We start from the raw sequence: 24,736 nt of genomic DNA on the forward strand, positions 1-24,736 counted from the left end.
CGGATGGTCGTAGTAAGGTCGTAATAGAAGCGTCGCGTGGTCGAGGTGAGAACGGATGGTCGTTGTGAGGTCGTAGTAAAAGCGTGATGGGGTCGAGGTGAGAACGGATGGTCGTTGTGAGGTCGTAGTAGAAGCGTGGCGGGGTCGAGGTGAGAACAGATGGTCGTAGTGAGGTCGTAGAAGCGTGGTGAAGGTCGAGGTGAGAACGGATGGTGGTAGTGAGGTCGTAGTAGATGCGTGGCGAGGTCGAGGTGAGAACGGATGGTCTTAGTGAGGTGAGGTAGTAGAAGCTTGGCGGGGTCGAAGTAATAACGGATGGTCGTAGTAGAAGCGTGGTGGGGTCGAGGTGAGAACGGATGGTCGTAATGAGGTCGTAGTAGAAGCGAGTCGGGGTCGAGGTGAGAACGGATGGTCGTTGTGAGGTCGTAGTAGAAGCGTGGCGGGGTCGAGGTGAGAACGAATAATCGAAGTAGAAGCGTGGTGGGGTCGAGGTGAGAACGGATGGTCGTAGTGAGGTCGTAGTAGAAGCGTGGCGGGGTCGAGGTGAGAACGGATGGTCGTAGTGAGGTCGTAGTAGAAGCGTGGCGGGGTCGAGGTGAGAACGGATAGTCGTTGTGAGGTCGTAGTAGAAGGGTGGCGAGGTCGAGGTGACAACGGATGGTCGTAGTAGAAGTGTGGTGGGGTCGAGGTGATAAAGGATGGTCGTAGTAGAAGCGTGGTTGGGTCGAGGTGAGCACGGATGGTCGTAGTGAGGTCGTAGTAGAAGCGTGGCGAGGTCGAGGTGAGTACGGATGGTCGTAGTGAGGTCGTAGTAGAAGCAAGGCGGGGTCGAGGTGAGAACGGATGGTCGTTGTGAGGTCGAAGTAGAAGCGTGGCGGGGTCGAGGTAAGAACAGATGGTCGTAGTGAGGTCGTAGTAGAAGCTTGGCGAGGTCGAGATGAGAACGGATGGTCGTTGTGAGGTCGTAGTAGAAGCGTGGCGGGGTCGAGGTGAGAACGGATGGTCTAAGTAGAAGCGTGGTGGGGCCGAGGGAAGAACGGAGGGTCGTAGTGAGGTCGTAATAGAAGCGTGGCGGGGTCGAGGTGAGAACGGATGGTCGTTGTGAGGTCGTAGAAGCCTGGCGGGGTCGAGGTGAGAACGGATGGTCGTAATTAGGTCGAAGTAGAAGCGTGGCGGGGTCGAGATGAGAACAGATGGTCGTAGTGAGGTGGAAGAAGAAGCGTGGCGGGGTCGAGGTGAGAGCGGGTGGTCGTAGTGAGGTCGTAGTATAGCATATTAATCTATTGTAATAAAAATTCATAATATCTAATAAAATTTGTAGATTTAGCTAACAAGGTCCTTATATTTGTATAAAATAATATTTGTTTATAGTGGAAAGTTGTTTTAACGTTAAATAAGCTAATTAAAAATTGCTTTCTAGTCCCTCTCTGTGATTACTTGTAGAGAACTTTGGTTCATTTCCCAATCAATCTATCATGAAGGGAAGATAATGAATACGATTTTCAAACATAGTCTTTTTCAAAAATGATGAACGGTTCTTTATATTGGTATGTAAATATTTTAAACGTTACAAATTTATGAAATTATATTCGTACATCAATGTTTTTGATACACCAATAACAAAAACTGAAATATATTGAATTGATACATTTTGTAATATTTCAAATTTATATCAGAAACCTAAACTAAATTATAAAATAATGAACCTGTTAAAGGGAGACAAACTCGCATAACTTTTTCGAATTGGCACATAATACAACGGAATGTCACTCTTGCATAGAAATGGCACATCAATATAATTAATTAACTGTGCAATCGCACTCCACCTTCAATGATGATTCTAAATTATAAATATAACCAAAAGTTGTTAATCTACAGATAGTAAAGACTAATGAAATCTAACCCACTGTTAAAATATTTCTTTGCATTTTATTTTAAACTTCCTCAGTAAAATGCTTGAGCCACTTGACTTTCATAGCTCATAATTAACGTTTTTACACAATATTTAAACAAAGTAGCTAAAGATTATTCGCTTCTCAAAGTGTAAGACGCAATAAAAATCGTATGCTTGCACCATCTTACCCAAAAACAGATTTAATTAACTTCTGAACATTTCGACATTTCTTCGTTAAAACCGGTTTTTAACAAATCACAAGTACGTGTTAAGCTCCGACTAAATACCCATATCCCGATATCGTCAGGTTAATTTGCTACGTAGTAGAAGCGTTGCGGGGTCGAGGTAAGAACAGATGGTCGTAGTGAGGTCGAAGTAGAAGCGTGGTGGGGTCGAGGTGAGAACGGATGGTGGTTGTGAGGTCGTAGAAGCGTGGCGGGGTCAAGGTGAAAACGGATGGTCGTAATTAGGTCGTAGTAGAAGCGTGGCGGGGTCGAGGTGAGAACGGATGGTCTTAGTGAGGTGAGGTCGTAGTAGAAGTGTGGTGAGGTCGTAGAAGAAGCGTGGCGGGCTCGAGGTGAGAACGGATGGTCGTAGTAGAAGTGTGACGGGGTTGAGGTGAGAACGGATGGTCGTAGTGAGGTCGTAGAAGAAGCGTGGCGGTGTCGAGGTGAGAGCAGGTGGTCGTAGTGAGGTCGTAGTAGAAGCGTGGCGGGGTCGAGGTAAGAACAGATGGTCGTAGTGAGGTCGAAGTAGAAGCGTGGTGGGGTCGAGGTGAGAACGGATGGTGGTTGTGAGGTCGTAGAAGCGTGGTGGGGTCAAGGTGAGAACGGATGGTCGTAATTAGGTCGAAGTAGAAGCGTGGCGGGGTCGAGGTGAAACGGATGGTCTTAGTGAGGTGAGGTCGAGGTGAGAACGGATGTCGTTGTGAGGTCGTACAAGAAGCGTGGCGGGCTCGAGGTGAGAACGGATGGTCGTAGTAGAAGTGTGGCGGGGTTGAGGTGAGAACGGATGGTCGTAGTGAGGTCGTAGTAAAAGCGTGGTGGGGTCGAGGTGAGAACGGATGGTTGTAGCGAGGTCTCAGTGAGAACGGATCGTCGTAGTGAGGTCTCAGTGCGATCGTAGCGTAGTCACTTCGATATGAATCGGGCTGACGCTACGGTCTAGCTTCTATTGTACAGCGACATTTGCAAGCTTAAACTACGGTCTAGTTACTATTGTACAGCGACATTTACAAGCTGAAAACTACGGTCTAGCTACTATTGTACAGCGACATTTGCGAGCTTATCATGACAATTCTGCGTTCTCACTCCGCTTCTACTACGACCTATTTTGCCCACGACCTCACCACGATTATTTTGAACATGTTGCTCCACGCTCATCACTATGATGAAGACCGCACAATGACCGTATCACGACATTACTGCGATCTACACGATCGTCAAGATTTTGCATTTTTACAGAGATCGAAGTGCGATAGTGGCCTAGTGTGACGGGCGTATTAATCACTAGAAAACAATAAAAAAAATTGAGATAAAGACATAGAACATCAGCAAAAATGAAGAACAAGAATACAAAAAAATGGTCATAGCACAAAAATATATTGGCGGGATACACAAGTTCCTAGGCACGCCACAGGGATATTACCAAAAATATTCTTTTTGTTTGCATTCATTTGTAGAAAACGTTTTCGATCACTACTTACATACAGTTGCATTTGGGGACCATGATTAACACTTTTTCAGCTGTCAAAAGATTAACTTCGGATCGATGTTTTCAATTACGTTTTGCTAAATTTTTGGCTCATGCATATTCAAATTCATAATTTACTGTATTTTATATGTATTGATTATACGCTTGATGGTGTCACATTTTAAGATTCTAAATTACATGCTCTTTTTCTTCTTTTTCAAGATTTGTGTGGTTAAATGATTCCATCGTTGCACCTACAACATGACCAAATACTTTTGTCATATTCACAAACTGTTCAACATCATCAAGTTCAACTGAAACGATACAAAAAATATGATTCATGTTATCAGTAACACCACTTTTCTATGTAGAAATAAAATATACAATGTCATTAAGCACGATTACTGATGTAAGTTTTGAAATAGATACTCAAATAAGATACTAATTAATATTTAGGTATTACACAAGTAAATAAAGCATCGATAAACAAATCATTTGATAAACTTACCCCATTTATTAATAATATCAAGGAATATATTTTAAAAACAATATTTTAGATGATCCATGGCACAAGTAATAAAGATACTATCAGCCAAGCATAACACAAAGCCGACATGAATGGATTCATAGAGACTGTATAGCGAAATTTTGAGACCATTAGCGAAGAGATCAAAGAACGTAAAGTACATGGTTTAGGGGCATTGGCTGTCAAATTCTCATATTTTATTTATAACATAATTAAACGTATATTCGAAATATAAAAAAAAGTCTGAAATAATCATTTTACAAGCCATTGGCTCGATAATATGTAGCATCGTTTCGTATGTATCTTAGTGTAGACGCCATCTCATTTAACTATTGAGTTGGAATCCAAAGACAGCCGATGGTCAAATAAGCGATATAAAACTTATATAGATATGAATAGATAGCGAACGTGTACAATTGGATGTTTCTTTGTATGTTTAATTTCATATTAAAGGTTAAAAATATATGTTTATCATCGTTATTATCGTTATATGACTGAGTTTTTGTCGATCGAATCAGTCAATCAAGTAATCTCCATATGTTTCACTCTCAACGTTGAAATTCTTTTTCTTTGAATAACTGAACACGCACAATTCATGCTAATCCATCTCTAGCAAAAGAGTTAAAAATTGAAGGGCACACGAATACATACTCACTGAAGTCGAATTATTTACTCGCTTGTGAAAAATTCATCATTGATGTTTCTCAGCTATTCACTCTTTCACAATTTCAATGATTGACAATAGCTTTTAAGTAATAAATATCTATATGTTGTTTCTGTTCATCAATGTAAATTATAAAATATGGAATAACTTACGAAAATTACCATGTTACATTCACTGAGTATCAATGTACGATTTCACTGTCAACACAACTTCTAAATTTATACAGCATTACAAGGTAATACCTACTTGTTGTACAGGTGTTATTAAATCGGTCATAAGCCTGTAATGCCGGTACTTCGCAAAAACATTCACTAGCTGCACAAAGCAGAGGTGGATAACAACTTATATTCGAAGCTGATAACGAACAGGGATCCATATATCTTCCAACTAAAAGTACAATAAAGAAACACAAACATATTAAAAAGTGAATGGTTTAGATAAAAAAAAAAGTTTCTTTGTATGTTGGCGTTTGTTTTTGTTGCAAATCAGTGTTTATGTTCTCCCGTTGATTTCCTCTTACCATCCTCGGATTTAATTTGTAAACCGGATTTGTTTTCTCTCAATCGTTAATAACTTTTGAACAGCGGAATACTACTGTTGCCTTTATTGAATCTTTGTTGTCTTATGTCTCAACTCACGAGAGACATCGTTTTCTTTGAGATCTTCAAATGCGAGTTCTTGTGAATATATGAGTTTTTCATCTTGATCTGTTCTTATCATCAGCCCAGTAGTCAGCATTTCGGTGTTGACCTGAATATCAATTACATAGTAATTTTTATTAATTTCCTGTTTACAAAAGTATGAACTTTCCGAAATACTAAGGATTTTCTTATCCCAGGTAAGACTACCTTAGCCGTATTTGGCAGAACTTTTTGGAATTTTTGGTCATCAATGCTCTTCAACTTAGTGTACTTGTTTGGCTTTCTAACTATTTTGATCTGAGCATCAATGATGTGTCTTATGTGGAATGAACACACGTCTTGTGTATTAAATTATAAGACTAGTACCTTTAATAACTACTTAGACAAGCTAGCTTTAACATTGTTTACTACTATAGCCTATTATCAAGTACACATGTTATACAAGTCAAGTCCATTAAATTGATTTTGACTGTCTTTTCAAAGTTGAACTGCTACACAAATGTTGCATATTACCTGTTCGAGAGCCCACAAACTTGTCCAACTAACATTTTCTATATGACTGCTCCACACAAGCAGAACTAATTAAGTGGTAGTCGTTGGTTTAGGTATGTCATATGTTTTGTTTACATGAGACGTACCTAAATAATGTCGTTAGTTGTTGAAATTGAAACCTTGACTTTTTATTTTTCTATTGATTATGACAGTTTGATGATTTACACGTAGAAGTTTACTTCCTTGCTCTTTGTACTGTGGTTTATTTTTGTTGCATTGACAATCATGCTTAATTCATCTACTAATTTTTTGTCTTTTCATCATCGATCAATTGTTCGGATATTCGAATGCCATACTAATGGGATGTCGGAATATTAAGGTTGTCGATAGGAGAGATAAATAATACACACACGTCTTCAAATTGATTACCATACTTGTACTTGCCGATTGTGATAATGCCAACACATTGGATGTTTTCGCTTATGATTTAGGGTAAGCCATACAGTGTTTCGTGCCACATCTCCTAACTATATAATGAACCCAGAGTCAAATATAGGAGTAGATTTACCGTACCCAATATCAACCTAATAGTCAACATGCAAAAGCTGATTTAAATCCAGGATGTTCATGTAAACCGAACAACTAACAAGATGTATGTCTGTTGTAGGAAAAAAATCTTTATTATCTTCTTTTTATTATCTACCGATATTCACCAGTCTTTTCATACGAATGTCATTATCAGGTTTTGTATCTTGTGCGTTTCTAATGGTTGTGTCACATATGAGATATATTTAATTTAATTTGAATTACATTTTAATTAAAGGTTCTAAAATATAAAGAGGAAAGGAATGAATTTGACATTTTTACCTATTATAGGACAACGATATCACATGTACATGTAGCTCTAAATGAGAAGGGGCATGCATTGCATTCATCGTTGATGATTTTGATGACAAGTGGAACTAATAGTTTTAGGACATTTGGATCAAATTGACTTCTATTTGATGTAAACGTCATGATTATATTGTTGTGAATAGTTGTTACTCTTTTAACTCATCTTATGAATGTATTTTTTTTATTTTTTTTTATTTATTTAAGTAATTTTACAATTGTACTGATATACATACGTCCCAAAAGTTATTGTATCGTACTTAATGTTGCCGATTTTCCTTATATACTTGACAAGTTATTATTGGGATCACATTTTCAGTTATTCCCACAAAAGTAAGAGAGGCAGACTGCTGAAGGATTTACACAAAAAAAATATATGAAATCTCAATAAATACTTTTTTTTTCTTATGTCTGCAAGGCAAAATATTGCAAAGATGTTGTTAATTTCAAACGGTCACTCTTAATAAAAGTTTCTTATTTTCAAGCTTAAGGTGGTATGGGTGTCTTCCTCCATCTTGGATTGTAAAAAACAGAGAACCAAAGGTCCAGATTTTCTATCAAGTTAGCAAAATTTGATGCAGGAATGCAGATATTTAATGTGAATTTTCATTTAAAAGAACCAATTTATAAGAATATAACTTATAAATATTAATATTTTTGCAAATGTTGATTTTTTTTGGTTGTTTTTATTTTTTTTTCAAATTGGCATTTTAAGGGGAGATAACTCATAAACAGTGCATTTTCTGAAGGATTCTACATGGAATTTTCCTTTTTTGTATTTTAGGCGGAAAAAACGTACGGTGACCCTATCTTTTCTTTGATATTCTCAAAGCATTGTCTGAAAGCTCTCTTTTCCTTAAGTATTTAACAATTCTATCATTTTGTTTATTTTCGAATCACAAAATAGTGTTTTTTCCTGTATAATCCATACAAAATGTGTCATTTTGATACGTCCTGTAGCTTGAGAAAATGCGCGGTGACCTATCATTTTTATTATATTTTTCAACATATATCAATAGATACTACGTTTTGGCAAAGTATGAACAAATTCTATCATTTTTATTTTAGACTCCCATACCACCTTAATACTGACAAAGGTTGACAAATTAATCAACTCTTCATAGAAACCAGGATTAAAATTTTATATTAGCGCCAGACGCAGGTTTCGTCTACAAAATACTCATCAGTGGGGCTCGAATAACAAAATGATAAAATGGCGAAATTGAAGAGCATTAAACGTGTTACATGAGGGTGCCAATCATTTTTTCTTGTTATACATTAAATAAACTCATCAAAGATACCAGGATTAAAATTTTATATTTACGCCAGACGCGCGTTTCGCAAAATTCGTAACAGTTTTTCCAAATAGAGCTAAGGTAATCTATTCATGAGGTAAAAAAGCCTTAGTTTTTTTCAAAAATTCAAAGTTTTGTTCAGTTAATTTATAATTATGAACGTCATATCAATGATAACTCAAGTCAGCACAGAAGTGCTGACTACTTGGCTGATGATAACCATTAATCTACATTTAGGCTATTTATATTACCAGGATATTTCAAATTAACCTATTTTGTATTCTAACAGTCGTGGATATTCGTGCTGTGAACGTGTACACATACAAACAATGCTATGTTTCTACTAGTGTTAACCAATTTAAGAGTACCTTTGTAATTATCTAAACTATGTATATGCTAAAAAGAGCTGTAGCCATTAAAAAACTCGTGTTTGTAAAACAAAATCTATTATAAAAACCTAGCTTTGTTTCTATTTTAACCTACTTGTTTTACATTGATAATCCCCCGGATCAAAATATTGTGTTTCTGGTGATGGGCAACTGCAAACGTTTGAAGTACATATCAGAGCAGGTAAACAGGGTGGCAGACGATCAGGGATGCAGCTTTCTCTGTGTCTTCTCACTAAAAACACACAAGTCAGTTCAACTACATTTTTTTCAATTATTACCTGTAATAAAATTAACGGTATCAATTTTCTTGCACCAGATGCGCATTTCGACAATACATGTCTCTTCAGTGATGCTCGTGGCCAAAATATTTGAAATCCAAAGCTTATATAAAAGATGAAGAGCTATAATCCAAAAGGTCCAAAAAGTATAGCCGAATCCGTGAAAGGAATCAGAGCTTTGCATGAGGGAGATACATTCCTTAATTTATAATAATTTCTATCATTTTGTAACAGCAAATTTTAATAACACAAAAAAAATCCGTATTTTCATGCCAGTACTTCGGTACTGGCTACTGGGCTGGTGATACCCTCGGGGACTAATAGTCCACCAGCAGAGGCATCGACCCAGTGATAGTAATAAAATTAACGGTATCAATTTTCTTATGTTTACTGCTAAGAGATAAGATATTGATAGTAAATTATCTAGACAATATAGTGTATAACACAGACTTTTAAGATTTCTGAAGGCCCTAACAATCACTATTTCTGTTATAGATACAGTTAAAACTAGTTAAAGTTATATATAACAAAGTTGTTTTCTTTTCTTTATAACATGCTAAAGTATTTGATTGAGTCATTTTATTTTTAAATTTATGTGTACTCACAATCTAAAATAAATAACAGGAGTATATTACAGTTTCTATTACTAACATATCAATTTCTGTATTTGATAAATTTACAATCATTTATTTATTTTAGTTTCAATTAATATGTTGCATACTCCATTAAATTACATATTCTTACTTGCTAAACATGTCTTGTTTTCCGGTTCCATGACGCAATGTTCTGAACACTGACAATGATCATACCATCCTGGTAAACAATTCATATTTGGACCACAACTCGAGTCTCCATTGAATAATGAACATCTGTCTGATACTGCTTTTCCAACTTTAAATAATTAGAAAGACAACATTATAATCGTCATAAATATGAGGCAAGCGTTACCTGTGAAAGGGAACGAAGTCCATATCAATTATTTCATTCTAATTCTAACATATTTAATGTTCAAAAAGAAACGGAAATACCGTCACGTTTACCATGATGGTCCTGTTCCTCTTTATTAATGATGTAATCAAAGAGTTAGATAAAAGAAAATCAGTTTCATTAGTTTCTTCAAATATTAACTCTCTTCTTTTTGCAGATGATCTTCTTTTAATATCTGAAACTAAAGAGGGATTAAAGAATAGTTTAAACAATTTTAGTGCTTTTTGCGATAATTGGCAATTAAGTGTAAACGTAAATAAAACTAAAACTATGATTTTTAAGCAAAACTGTTCCAAAACAGCTAACTCATTTGCAACATACAAAGATATTCCAATAACTGACACAAATGAGTATAAATTTTTAGGAATGTTGATAAAAAAATAATGGAAATCTTTCGCACAGTACTATAGATCTAACAAAAAAAGCTAAAAAAGTTCTCTTTGCGATTTCTACGCAAATGCAGGAAAATAAAAAAGTTAGAAAAAAAAATTAACAATTTGAGTTCATTCGTACATTGGAAATTACATATATTTTTTTATTTATTTTTTGTTCATTCAAAACCTGGTAAAGGTTTATAAAGTGATTACTTAAAATGTTTGGGTTTTAGAGTTCCTGGTAATAGTTTATAAAGTGATTAATTTAATGTTTGGTTTTTTAGTGTTCCCTGGTAAAGGTTTATATAGTGATTAATTTAAATGTTTGGGTTTTTTGCGTTCATGGTAAAGGTTTGTAAAGTGATTACTTTAAATGTTTGTGTTTTAGAGTTCCTGGTAAAGGTTTATATAGTGATTACTTTAAATGTTTGTGTTTTAGAGTTCCTGGTAAAGGTTTATATAGTGATTACTTTAAATGTTTGGGGTTTTAAGAGTTCCTGGTAAAGGTTTATATAGTGATTACTTTACATGTTTGCGTTTTTAGTGTTCCTGGTAAAAGTTTGTATAGCGATTAATTTTAAATGTTTGCGTTTTAAGCGTTCCTGGTAAAGGTTTGTATAGTGATTACTTTATAAAGGTTTGGGTTTTTACCGTTCCCTGGTTTATAACGTAATTATTTTTAAATGTTGGTAATTGAAAAGGTTTATTCAGAGAATTGTTTCGGACACTAGAGTGAAACGTAAATGAAAAAAAGTATCTTCAACACTACATGCCGCTGTAGGAATTTAAAACAAAATTTAATTTTACATGTTTTCTTAAATATTCCTTCGAAGTTTGTCCTTGTAAATAGTAATAAATATATATCTCAAGGAGCATTTATTCCATCAAAATATAGGTATTGGTTAATGGTGTCCTGTTTTCACCTTTTATGTGTTAATACTCTAAATTTACAGTATTTAAAATCTTACTTTGTCATCTTTCAATATGCGAAAATGATAAGAACCTCAAAGTAAAAACATCAGTCCGCTTGATGACGAGTGGCAAAATTTGTAAGCATATTCAATACAAGACCAAACTAACATATTTAATACAATAGCACTTAAAGTTCTGCAACCTTGGTTGACCAGGATCAAGGTTGATTATTTCGACTGTCACTGGACAATTTTGATACGTTAACGTTGGGTCGGGTGTAGGACATTTTGTCTTGAAAAAGTTCAAATATGGTATGTTAAAAGGAGTCTTTAACGACGGGAGAGTGTTATACTCTCTTTTCGTGAGGTGTCGGATTAAACGTCCCTAATTAAAAAGAGGGACGAAAGATACCAGAGGGACAGTAAAACTCATAAATCAACACAAATGCCATAACAAAAAATGTTAATAAAAAGTCAAAATACAAATGTGACATTTTTGTTAATTATGACAAGTAGACGACTTTAGTAACCAAATGTCTCACAACTGTCATATTCTTGACTTGCTACAGACATTGTCTCATGTAGAAAATGGTTAATTAAACCTGTTGTTAAGCTAGCTAAACCTCTCACTTGTAGGACAGTGAAATAAAATTCCATTATATTGACAACGATTTGAGAACAAAACAAACGAAAAATTATGTAAAAAAAAATATTAACGCAATGGAAAATTGTTATTGAACTTTTTGAAATTTTCACAAATATTTAGTGTTTTCTACTTAAATGTCATTGTTAAATGAATACATTTATCAGCAATTTAAAACTAAAATTTAGTAGAATTCCTTTATGCAAAAGATTTCGGAACCCTGTAGTAGTTTCTTGTAGGTTTTTTTTTTTAATAGTTTTGTGTTGTCATTTCTACATTTTAATCTGTGTACCCTTTATTGGGCCTATCAGCTAACCATATTTGTTTCCATAGAATAATTGTCCCAAAACATCTAATTCATCGTACGTTTCTTATGTTTTGAATAGACTTCCAATTCAAACGCACAGTCTTATTTATTGCATTACACCTCTCTGTAAAAAAAACTTTTGACGTGCTCGTCATAAATCCGTTGCATACATATGGTGTTTTAGTAACTTCGTCATTAGTTTTAATTTATTAAAACCTTTTAAAAGAGACGAAATGCATCAATGGACATCCAGACTCCAAATTTTAAAACAAACTAAAAATGACACGGCTAAAAAAGGGAGAAAAAACAGACAAACAAAAGTAAACAAAACACAACATAGAAAACTGATGACTGGGTAAACGAAACCCATGATTTGTACATTTTAAGTAATGTGCACATTTGCATATTAATCAGCATATCGACATACATTATAACAATTGTTTGTACATGTCTTACAAAGTAATGATACTTACCACAAAATGACACATTACAATATTATAAAGTGATGATACTTACCACAAAATGACACATTACAATCAAATCAAATCAAACTTTTATTGCCATATAAACCAACTTATACCATTTGTGACAAAAACAACATTTATTTAACATAATGACAAGAAAAAAACATATATAATATTCCGCCTTATAAATCAATGATACTTACCACAAAATGACACATTACAATATTCCCACTCTGTATTTGGATCTGTAGTAAAACACCATGGACCTAATTTTCTGCCATCTGTATCTGGATTACGACAATAATTTTGTTCACGTCGCAAAAGATGTGTCCACTCGTGTGGGTGTGGTGTAATATCTGTCCATTTCTGACATGGTTTTCCAGAAATAGTAACGTTAAGTGTAGCCCCAAACTCTTTGCCACCTTGGGATGATTTACATTCTAAGCCTAAAAATGTTTTCATATGTATGATAATTAAACGTCTTTTACGCTAAAGACTCCAAAGAGCAACCATGCAACTATACTTATTTCTTTTAACTAAAATATACTTTGGACATTGCACAAGATAGTTTTAATTTGTACTATTCGTGGCATGATGCATGGATAAGGTTTTAATAAACAAATATATTGGAAATACCACACCCATCAACCTCTAGACCCAACTCCCCTGGCAAAAAACGGACAAAGAAAAAAAAGATTGCGCGCAACCCTCTGGGTCATTCAGATATTTTGACATTGTTTATAACAAAGTTTCCATGAGAATTGTCAACGTATATTAATTCTCTTGCCACCGATTCCTACTCCTTTTGTATTAATTAACATGGAATTTGCATACTTAAACAAATCGCAGTGCATGTCCCAAGTCAGGAGCCTGTAATTCAGTGGTTGTCGTTTGTTTGTGTGTTTCATATTTGTTTTTCGTTCATTTTTTTATACAAATAAGGCCATTAGTTTTCTCGTTTGAATTGTTTTACATTGTCATTTCGGGGCCTTTTATAGCTGACTTTGCGGTATGGGCTTTGCTCATTGTTGAAGGCCTTACGGTGACCTATAGTTGTTAATTTCTGTGGCATTTTGGTCTCTTGTGGAGAGTTGTCTCATTGGCAATCATACCACATCTTCTTTATTTATAATTAAAGTTTAATAAAATGAGATAACTGTTTTCGTCAACTTAGATTGGTCAATTCGGAACATGACGACATTATTTACGGGTTTGACAATATATTCGGGATTTTCTCGCTGCGTTAAAGAGTTAAAGACCCATTTGTGGATTTTAGTCATTTTCTGCTCTATGGTCGGGTTGTTGTTTCTTTGACATATTCCACGATTACACTCTCAAATTCTATTATAATTGGAATTTTAGGTACAGTGCTGTTGATGGTGTTGTGAGATTAAAATAATTCTAAAATGAAGCGGTTAGTCTCGTTACAGGCATACAAAACTTTATTCCCGTTCACTTTCTACTAATTCTTCATATTATTTGTAAAAATCAGTAGTATCAAAAGTTGAATAAATGATTGAATAAAACGATTAATAATCCATAATAATTGCCCTTACCTAATTAAAGAATTTTGCTTAAAGGGGCGCTACATGTCAAATTCATGTTTACCGAATCGACTACAATTCTCAAATTCGACTTCAAACACACTAAATCGTATTTCAAAAGAAAACCGGTCTAAAAAACAAGTTACGATGAATGAATGCGAAATTATGTATCAGCAGTTTGTGTGTATTTAAGTTTAGACGTCATCTGATCAACCATCGATCTGATACATCTGTTGTCTAAATACGCATCTGGTGCAGACAAAGTGGTACTGTTAATGTTATAACTATCACTGGGTTGGTATCACTGCTGGTGTACTGCCAGTCCTTATGGCATCACCAGCCTTGGAGCCAATACCTCGGTACTGGCATGTACATAATTAATTTATTTGTCTCCCTCATCGAAAGCATTTATTCCTTGTCCGGCTTTTGCTAAACTTTTGGTATGTTTTGGCATAAACGCTCTTGACTTTCCAAAGACTACCGACGCTTAACATAAACAATAGATATAAATAGATAGCGAACTAGTGCATTTATTTTTTCTTTGTCTGTTTGATTTCATAATATAATATAAACATATGTGTTTATGCTCGTATATACCTGTATATGAATGAGTTTTGGTAGATCGAATCAGTCAACAAAATGGTTTACTATTGTTTCACTTTCAATGGTTTCCTTACAAATACTAGCTGAACACGCCTAGTTCTTGTGTAACCAATCTCTAGTTAAGAGGTTCAATTGAAGTACACATAAATAAGGATTAATGAGGTCAAACTATTCACTTGCAAGTGAATAATTCATAACAGATGTTTCTTTGCTTATTTTGACAAGACTGAACCAAACTGGCTGCTAAAAGGGATTTTTCATTCATTGTTTCACTTTTCTATATCTCGTAGCTAGTGACCATTTCATATTACTAACAAGTTACAAATGTTTTCTCTTTTTTTCATAGCGAATCTGTTCAAAATATTCCAGTGAAAAAACAAAAAGCATTAACGATAAAAAAAAAATACGGCTTTAAGTAAAATAAATACACAAGAAAACCGGAAGATAACTACTTAAATCACAAAATACATTTATAGTGAAGTAATATGTCTATACCTTGTCTATGGCAATAGTGTTTTGTGTCACTCATTGAGTAGCCTGATTTACAATAACAATCCTCTCTAACACGACGGCACATTCCAATCTCGCAGTTAGGTGAACAAGTATGCTCACAATTATCACCATATTTTCCCGGCTCACAACCTAAAGTAAGATGTTACTTAGCGTGAAATAAAATAGTAGGTTTTAGGCTGGTTTGATGAAAAATATAGTTAATCTAAAAAAACGAAAATTAACATGTCCAAATATATATCAGTATAGTTTATCTAAAGGTTTACTCTATAGTATTATTATAGTACATGTAGATTTTTAGCTGCGTTGACGACCCATTGGTGGCCTTCGGCTGTTATATCATATATGCTGTTTAGTCGGGTTGTTGATTTCACTTTGACATATAAATTCTCCATTTCCATTCTCAATTTTATGTGCAGCATATCTACCTTCGCGCTAGTGTACTATAATCGACAGCCACCAGTTAAGCAAGAAACATTAGCGAAGGTTCACCAAAATATGGCTAAAGTTCTAGAGTATATTAGTAAGTGCCTGACTTGATGCAGTTCCATGCATATAACTGAAAGACATGTATATCGTATACACGAGTGTATCACTGACAGATTAGTCTATCGTTAATACGTTTGCATATTGGTGAAAGACTAATCTTTCATTTACACGTTGGTATATCGTCTTCACGAGTGTATCACTGACAGACTAGCATATCGTCTACACGAGTGTATCACTGACAGAATAGTCTAACGTCTACACGAGTGTATCACTGCCGGAAAATCTATCGTCTTCATGAGTGTATCACTGACAGACTAGCATATCGTCTACACGAGTGTATCACTGACAGAATAGTCTATCGTCTACACGAGTGTATCACTGACAGAAAAGTCTATCGTCTTCACGAGTGTATCACTGACAGAATAATCTATCGTCTACACGAGTGTATCACTGACAGACTAGTATATCGTCTACACGAGGGTATCACTGACAGAATAGTATATCGTCTACACGAGTGTATCACTGACAGAATAGTCTATCATCTACACGAGTGTATCACTGACAGACTAGTATATCGTCTACACGAGTGTATCACTGACAGAATAGTCTATCGTCTACACGAGTGTAACACTGACAGACTAGTTTATCGTCTACACGAGGGTATCATTGACAGACTAGTCTATCGTCTACAAGAGTGTATCACTAACAGACTAGTATATAACACTGTGCGGGACAAATTTGCCATTCCAGGATTGGCAAATCTGACTTTGTCGGTTTACAAGATATCAAAAATATTTTTTGCCCAAATGATAGTTAATCAAAAATATCATTATTAAATTTCCCCATATGTCCCAACATGTCAACGTTGTCACTGTTGTCACCACAGCTGATTAAAAGTACATTTCCCATAGGAAATTTAAAAATTCCCATGGGAATTTTAAAGTTCCCATCGGAACTACAATTTCCTATGGGAACATTGGTAGATAGTTTCTTCCCATGGGAAATTCTAAATTTCCCAAGGGAATTTCTCTTCCCATGGGAACTAATTTTTCTTCCCATGGGAACACCTTATTCCCTTGGGAACATTTATTCTTCCCATGGGAACTAAAATTCTTCCCATGGGAAGATATATTTTTCCCATGGGAACATTATTTTTTTCTTTTTTCTTCTTCAGAATTTGTAAAAGAGCTGTGAAATATCGCAATGGACTGACAGTCACTAGTAACAATGACTGGAACAGTTTAACAAGCATTCCATTTGATAAAAAGGTGTTATTTCAACAAATTAAAAGTATTTATATCATACTTTTACACTCAAAAGTCTTTTATTATCGTTGAATGATTGATAGAAATTCTACCGTCCAGCGGCTGATTTTACAATTTGAATCTCTCACCTTTGTGTTAGGTCAATAGTATTGTGTATTTCATGTAATAGTGTTCGCTGAACTGTCAAGAATCAGAGCCATGCTTTTGTATTTCAGAATTTAATTTAAGAACAAAAATTATAATTCTGTTTTAATCTATATACATGGGGAATCACGAATCGTGTTTAAGATTATTTTCTAATTAAAACCCTATAATTTCATGAAATTGACATCATAATTATAATTAATGTAGTATTTCTCTTTCGTCGACGTAACTCGATATGCGTGGTTTTCGCCACTAGAAAGATGTGCACTTATTTTTTAAAAGTTTATTTCATTCATTTGGTCAAATTTCCTAATCATGCTAATGCAATATTGTTACTCGTCTACACACAAATCTTTTATTTCTATTCATTTTTGACAAACTTTTGAAAGTCTTGTTAGAAGTCTTTTATGATCTCTCAGGTAAATATAAAATAATCCAGAGTTTTCCATTTCCAAGGACGAATCAGGATTAAATATAATCTTTATGATTATTATAGTCACTTGTACTTTACTTGTAGGCTTTCTTCGTGTAATTTATAGTTAAAAGGAATTATTTGATGAGTTTAACTGTTGATCAACTCTAAAAATATTAGGGTTTGACTAACAGTAGTTCCGTAAAAATTTCCTTCTTTCTATAGCTAAAGTGTTCTACAATTCATATTTGTAATGGTACTCGTCACCAAATGTGTTTGTGTCCCTCACATAGGCGGCAGATTATGTTTTTTCTCTTTAAATCATGCCACCTTCCAGATTCAATCGGCAAGTGGCGACTGACTACCACGTCTATATTTGCATAATATATAAATGAATTTAGTAAGGTAAATATGTCATTATGAAAAGTAGTTTTTAAAAACACGACAACATTAAGTTTTATGCAAACCTGTAATTACAGCAAAGCATTCTTGCTGAAACTGGTCTTTGGGTTTTTGTTTATTACATTTTGACACCCATTTATCTGAAACTGTGCATTATAATATTGAACATTATCATACCGCAGATCATACCGTAATTATCAAAAACATTTTTCATATATGATATCCACTTAGTTTCTATTCCGTTATTAGCATAATCAAGGATTTCGAAATATTTGTAATTTGCAAATTTTTTTAATTTGTATGTATATGAAATAATGTATAAAATTTATTGAAAAATTGCATTACGGGCATATTCTATACTTCTATGCTTCTAAGTTTGAATTAAGAGTCTAAACTTTTTCAAATATTGAATACGCAACAAAATCTCTGAAAGGCATTTGATTGGGTATTAGTTAAAGGTAGGCGTGGTTTTCGGTAACTTTCCTCCAATCAACTGGCCTATTCGATAAACCTGTGTGCGCTGATGCGTGTAAACTGGCTATTGTAACGGCACGTGTCTTACATTGGAATCTGTCGTGCGTGACCAATGTTTATTGTATAATTTCTTGTCATGTGGTCAAATTATCTGACATACACGTTTAAAAGGTTGAAACTTAAAGTTGCTTTTTGAAAGTTTATCGGCAGCGCCGATATACGGTGTAAAGTGTTTAAGAAAAACAAGACTTTAACAGAGACATATATACACATGTGTACTACGGAGTACTACAACATTCTTATCTTTACTCTTTCCTATCGGGTAGTGAAACTTGAGTTTGAAATTAAATAGATTTAAAATTGTCCACAAGTTTTATCTGATCTTTTGTGGTTTTATGTTGTTCAAGGTAATTTTCGGTGCAGTTATTTTCTTTTCATTTGTTATTTTTTCCTCTGTGTTACACGACTTTGTACTTTTTGTATTGCCCCTTGACATCTCCTGCTTCTGTATAAACCTTTTCCACCAATATCTTTTATTTAAAACAGATGCCATCTGTTTTAAATAAAATAGTCTCATTCCCAGAATTTGTTATACAGTAATTCATTTTAATATCAGCTTTTTTATCAACATAAACTGCTTGGTCTCTTCACACAACTTATGTTTAGGACAGATGGCATTAATAGGTACATACATGTACCAGGTTATGGATATATAAGTACATGTTATGTGCTTTTGACCTTCACAAGAATTCTAAACATTCATAGATGTGCAAAGAATATTGTTGTCGTTGGGTTGTTGTCTCAATGACATATACCTCACATTTCTGTTTAGTCATAGCATTTGTGCCTTTTCAATTTATTGCAGAAAATATTAGCATAAACATTTTTTCAAAACAGGAGAGGTGAAATAGTGATCACAGAATGAGGAGTAAAACTGAAACAGATAAATATAAAAAAGCACCATTGACAATTTGTTAAAGGACTGAAACAAACATAGATGGTGACCAATGTGAGCGACTAGTGTACAGTAGTAGAGTGAACATTTCTTGCTTCTTTTACTACACATTTTGTCATTAATGTAAACAATTAAATATGTTACTTTCCATGGAGAGGAAGGAATTTGTGAAACGAAATATTTTGCTATTTAGTACTGTCAAGATATATCACAGGGGTGTTGTAAGATAAATGAACAGTTTCTCTTTTTTTACATTATGCTACCTTTATGCTACAAGGGTAGCATTGTCCATTCTCATGATGTACAAAGATATTATAGAGTGGCCTTCCACAAATGATAGTCATACATGTAAATCATTGTCTCATTAGCAATCATACTACATCACCATATTGTTATACATGTACATGTATGTAAAAACTATGTACATGTATACTTTGTAAACATAAAGAAGACAAATGAAGTTGAACACAAGATATTTATTTGCTTTTTTATCCATCTGCACAACTGCCACTGTATTAATTCTGCTTCAAATTCAATAGATTAAATGCAGAGTCTTGTATTTGTTTTTAGTTCAATGGTCTCACCATCAATTGCACAAAAATGCATACACATGTACATCAAGTTTGGCATATGAACTACAATAGTATGGTGTTTTTACAGTCAGGATAAGCACATGTAATTTTCTCTCTTACAAAACCATAGTTAAGTTTCACATTGATAGTAGTAATCAGTCCACTTCATGATAGTGCCGTCACATTTGGATAAAGTCATCACTAATAGTTGTTCCTGTTTGCCAGGGAGTCTTATTCTCAATCAGAAAGACTTGGGAGTCCTACATTCATGTATGATATTATATCTCTTGTATGCTGCACTGTTAGGTAAATTTGATCAACATCTTTGTTCTTTTATAACATGCAGGATCCTGTAAAAAAAAAAAGCGGTCAGATACTGAATGTAAATATATATATATAAAATTGTAAATGTCATCAAAGTGGTGGAACTAATGAAAAAAAAAATTTTTTATACACAAATCCAGTGTCTTGTGAAATTAAATCATGTGATGGGTACAATTTTTCTCTAAAGATGGACAAGCTTATAAACTGTAGCCATGGACAGGGGTCTGTCTTCATATTGAAGAAAATTAACATGGCCAACACCTAAAATACTTATTTTTAATTGTAAATTGCATCAAAGTGGTTGAAAATATGAAAAAAACAACCTGTATACACAAATCCAGTTTGTCATAGGAAAGTAATGCATGTGCTGGATACAATTATTATCTGAAGATGCAAAAGTTTATAAAGTGTAAACGGACAGGGGTCTCTCTTGATATTGAAGCAAAACACCATGGCCGACAGCTATAATACTGATTTTTAATTGTAAATTGCATCAAAGTAGTTGAAAATATGAAAAAAACAACCTCTATATCCCAATCCAGTTTGTCATAGGAAAGTAATGCATGTGCTGGGTACAATATTTCTCTGAAGATGGAAAAGTTTATAAAGTGTAAACAGACAGGGGTCTGTCTTGATATTGAAGCCAAAAAAAAACATGGCCGACAACCAGAATACTGATTTTTAATTGTAAATTGCATCAAAGTGGTTGAAAATATGAAAAAAACAACCTCTATATCCCAATCCAGTTTGTCATAGGAAAGTAATGCATGTGCTGGGTACAATATTTCTCTGAAGATGGAAAAGTTTATAAAGTGTAAACAGACAGGGGTCTGTCTTGATATTGAAGCCATAAAAAACATGGCCGACAACCAGAATACTGATTTTTAATTGTAAATTGCATCAAAGTGGTTGAAAATATGAAAAAAACAACCTCTATATCCCAATCCAGTTTGTCATAGAAAAGTAATGCATGTGCTGGGTACAATATTTCTCTGAAGACGGAAAAGTTTATAAAGTGTAAACAGACAGGGGTCTGTCTTGATATTGAAGCCAAAAAAACATGGCCGACAACCAGAATACTGATTTTTAATTGTAAATTGCATCAAAGTGGTTGAAAATATGAAAAAAACTACCTCTATATCCCAATCCAGTTTGTCATAGGAAAGTAATGCATGTGCTGGGTACAATATTTCTCTGAAGACGGAAAAGTTTTATTAAGTGTAAACAGACAGGGGTCTGTCTTGATATTGAAGCCAAAAAAACATGGCCGACAACCAGAATACTGATTTTTAATTGTAAATTGCATCAAAGTGGTTGAAAATATGAAAAAAACAACCTCTATATCCCAATCCAGTTTGTCATAGGAAAGTAATGCATGTGCTGGGTACAATATTTCTCTGAAGACGGAAAAGTTTATAAAGTGTAAACAGACAGGGGTCTGTCTTGATATTGAAGCCAAAAAAACATGGCCGACAACCAGAATACTGATTTTTAATTGTAAATTGCATCAAAGTGGTTGAAAATATGAAAAAAACAACCTCTATATCCCAATCCAGTTTGTCATAGGAAAGTAATGCATGTGCTGGGTACAATATTTCTCTGAAGACGGAAAAGTTTATTAAGTGTAAACAGACAGGGGTCTGTCTTGATATTGAAGCCAAAAAAAACATGGACGACAACCAGAATACTGATTTTTAATTGTAAATTGCATCAAAGTGGGTGAAAATATGAAAAAATCAACTTATTAAACAAAAAACAATATGTCTGGGGGAAAGTTATTCATCACACAAATTGTTTTATTCCTTTTCGAATGAAAATGTTTTGATAAAAATTACGACCTTGTTAAATATTTTCATAACGTGCATGTCGGCCAAGCTTTCCCCTTATTATATACTGCAATAAAACGTTAATCGTCGCAATTTTTTAACTAATAACTACTACAAACTGAATAAAACAAGGTAATTCATATACGAAATTGAAATATATACTTACATTATGCTGTTTTGAAATGCTTGATGTAAAATAAAAATTGAAGCGAGGTGGTGTACTTGTCGTGATAGAATCAAAATGGCGATCTCGTTAAAGTCTCGTGTGATGCGATGTTTGGATTAGATTTCGCTGACCACTGTTACAGTTGCCAATCTCTGTGTATATATGTCTCTGACTTTAATAATAAAAGAAGGATGCATATTAACAGAGAATATAATCAAGGACTCTTGTACTAAAGTATTATAGTCCCAGATATAATACATGTATTATATTATGGAACGCCACGACTGCCTTATGTTAATAATCACTATTATACGCAGTGTTCACAGCATTATATGAAGTGATCACAGCATTATATGAAGTGCTCACAACATTATATGAAGTGATCACAGCATTATATGCAGTGCTCACAGCATTATATGCAGTGTTCACAACATTATATGAAGTGCTCACAACATTATATTAAGTCCTCACAACATTATATTAAGTGCTCACAACATTATATTAAGTGTTCACAACATTATATTAAGTCCTCACAACATTATATTAAGTGCTCACAACATTATATTAAGTGTTCACAACATTATACGTTTTTTGTTGTATGATGAGATTTATGAATGATGAGATCATTCGGTAAACTTCGTTTTTTAGCGGAAATTACCGAATCCATAATTGGTAAATTACGGTAATGCCCAGCAAACAAATTTAAAAAGTTATTAAAATCATGTTATCATAAGGTGGCATACAATATTTAAAACTGATTGAAATAAGTAAGGAAAAGATGAAACTGAGAGGTGAATGATTGAAGTAGTTCTGTTCGTCGTAAGAAATACGAATGGCAAAATGTAAGTTAAATAATAAAAAGTTTATTTAATGAAATATCGAAGGAAAATTTGTATGGTATATTCTCGAGTTCATTATCTACTTAAGAAATTTAGCAAGGTGCCACTTTATAGTCCGTACTCAGTTTTGAAAAGCTTAATTACCTTTTAAATAAAACAGTCAGCTTTCTATAACACATAGGTGCCATATTACGCTAGCTTATATATGTCATGATAGAGTCATTTTTGGCATCGATTTTCAGAATTTGGCATTTTTACATGAATAAGTAACTTACAGATATGGAAAATGCAGTTTAAAGCATTTCACTCACAGGCACTTGTCTCAAATTTTTTTCCCTTTATACCCTAATATAACACGTTATATTAAGGTATATAGGAATTTTTTTTTGAGACAAGTGCCTGTGATTTCACTGTAGGTGTTAAACATAACTTTACATCAATTATTCGATTTTTTTTTACAAGCTTTTTAGCACGGCAAGTACTAAGATTGTCTTCTCAATATGATCAGCAGTCTTATATAGAAATTTAAACTTTCATAGAAAAATTTACCCTTTCAAGACCCTGTTTAACATTTTCATTTAAAGTTATCATCTCTTATGAAAATTGAGTTTGTGGGGATGAATAAAACGTTTACTACGTTTGTTCGTCAGTTTGCACGGTACATATATATAAAAAAGTGGTATGCTTGCCAATGAAACAACTTTCCACAAGAGACAAAATGACATCACAGAAATTTTAAACAGCTAAACGGCCACAGTACGACCTTCAACAATGAGGAAAGCCCATACCGGATAGTCAGCTATAGAAGGCCCCGAAATGATAAACGAAAAATATTCCTAATTTATGTACAAACAAACGATCGAAAAACTAACATGTATATAACACATTAATTAACAAACGACAACCACTGAAATAAAGGCTCCTCCTGACTTGGGACGGCCACATATATGCAAAATGTAGCGGGTTTTAACATGTTAGCGGGATGTTGGTATCCTCCCTCTAACCTGGGACAGTGGCGTAACAGAACAACATAAGAACGAACTATGAAAATCAGTTGTAAAAGGCTTGTTAGTTTTCTCGTTTGAATTGTTTTACATGGTCGTATCGGGGCCTTTTATAGCTGACTATGCGGTATGGGCTTTGCTCATTGTTGAAGGCCGTACGGTGACCTATAGTTGTTAATGTTTGTGTCATTTTGGTATTTTGTGGATAGTTGTCTCATTGGCAATCATACCACATCTTTTTGTCGAGCCTTCGACTTTAGTCGAAAAAGTGAGACTAAGCGATCCTACATTCCGTCGTCGTCGGCGTCGTCGGCGGCGTCAACAAATATTCACTCTGTGGTTAAAGTTTTTGAAATTTTAATAACTTTCTCAAACTATACTGGATTCTTACCAAACTTGGACAGAAGCTTGTTTATGATCATAAGATAGTATCCAGAAGTAAATTTTGTAAAAATAAAATTCCATTTTTTCCGTATTTTACTATAAATGGACTTAGTTTTTTCTGCGGGGAAACAAAACATTCACTCTGTGGTTAAAGTTTTTAGAATTTTAATAACTTTCTCAAACTATCCTGGGTTTGTACCAAACAAGGACATAAGCTTGTTAATGATCATCAGATAATATCCAGAAGTAAATTTTGTAAAAATAAAATTCCATTTTTTCCATATTTTACTTATAAATGGACTTAGTTTTTTCTTCGGGGAGACATTACATTCACTCTGTGGTTAAAGTTTTTAGAATTTTAATAACTTTCTTAAA

General features: G+C 34.1%; 1 protein-coding gene across 1 annotated transcript in view; it reads right to left on the reverse strand.

Moving 5' to 3' along the window:
• Positions 1 to 24,736, reverse strand: part of LOC143044450 (uncharacterized) — a 127,284-nt gene that overhangs the window by 24,405 nt on the left and 78,143 nt on the right. Inside the window, exons 5-10 of the mRNA XM_076216474.1 lie at positions 15,091 to 15,237; positions 12,652 to 12,894; positions 9,507 to 9,653; positions 8,579 to 8,716; positions 5,023 to 5,163; positions 3,785 to 3,900 (exon numbers count right to left, since the gene is read on the reverse strand). Coding sequence (XP_076072589.1) covers positions 3,785 to 3,900; positions 5,023 to 5,163; positions 8,579 to 8,716; positions 9,507 to 9,653; positions 12,652 to 12,894; positions 15,091 to 15,237 — 932 coding nt within the window. The remainder of the gene's footprint in view (positions 1 to 3,784; positions 3,901 to 5,022; positions 5,164 to 8,578; positions 8,717 to 9,506; positions 9,654 to 12,651; positions 12,895 to 15,090; positions 15,238 to 24,736) is intronic.

The sequence above is a fragment of the Mytilus galloprovincialis genome, chromosome 9, assembly GCF_965363235.1.
Source record: "Mytilus galloprovincialis chromosome 9, xbMytGall1.hap1.1, whole genome shotgun sequence".
Classification (NCBI taxonomy): domain Eukaryota; kingdom Metazoa; phylum Mollusca; class Bivalvia; order Mytilida; family Mytilidae; genus Mytilus; species Mytilus galloprovincialis.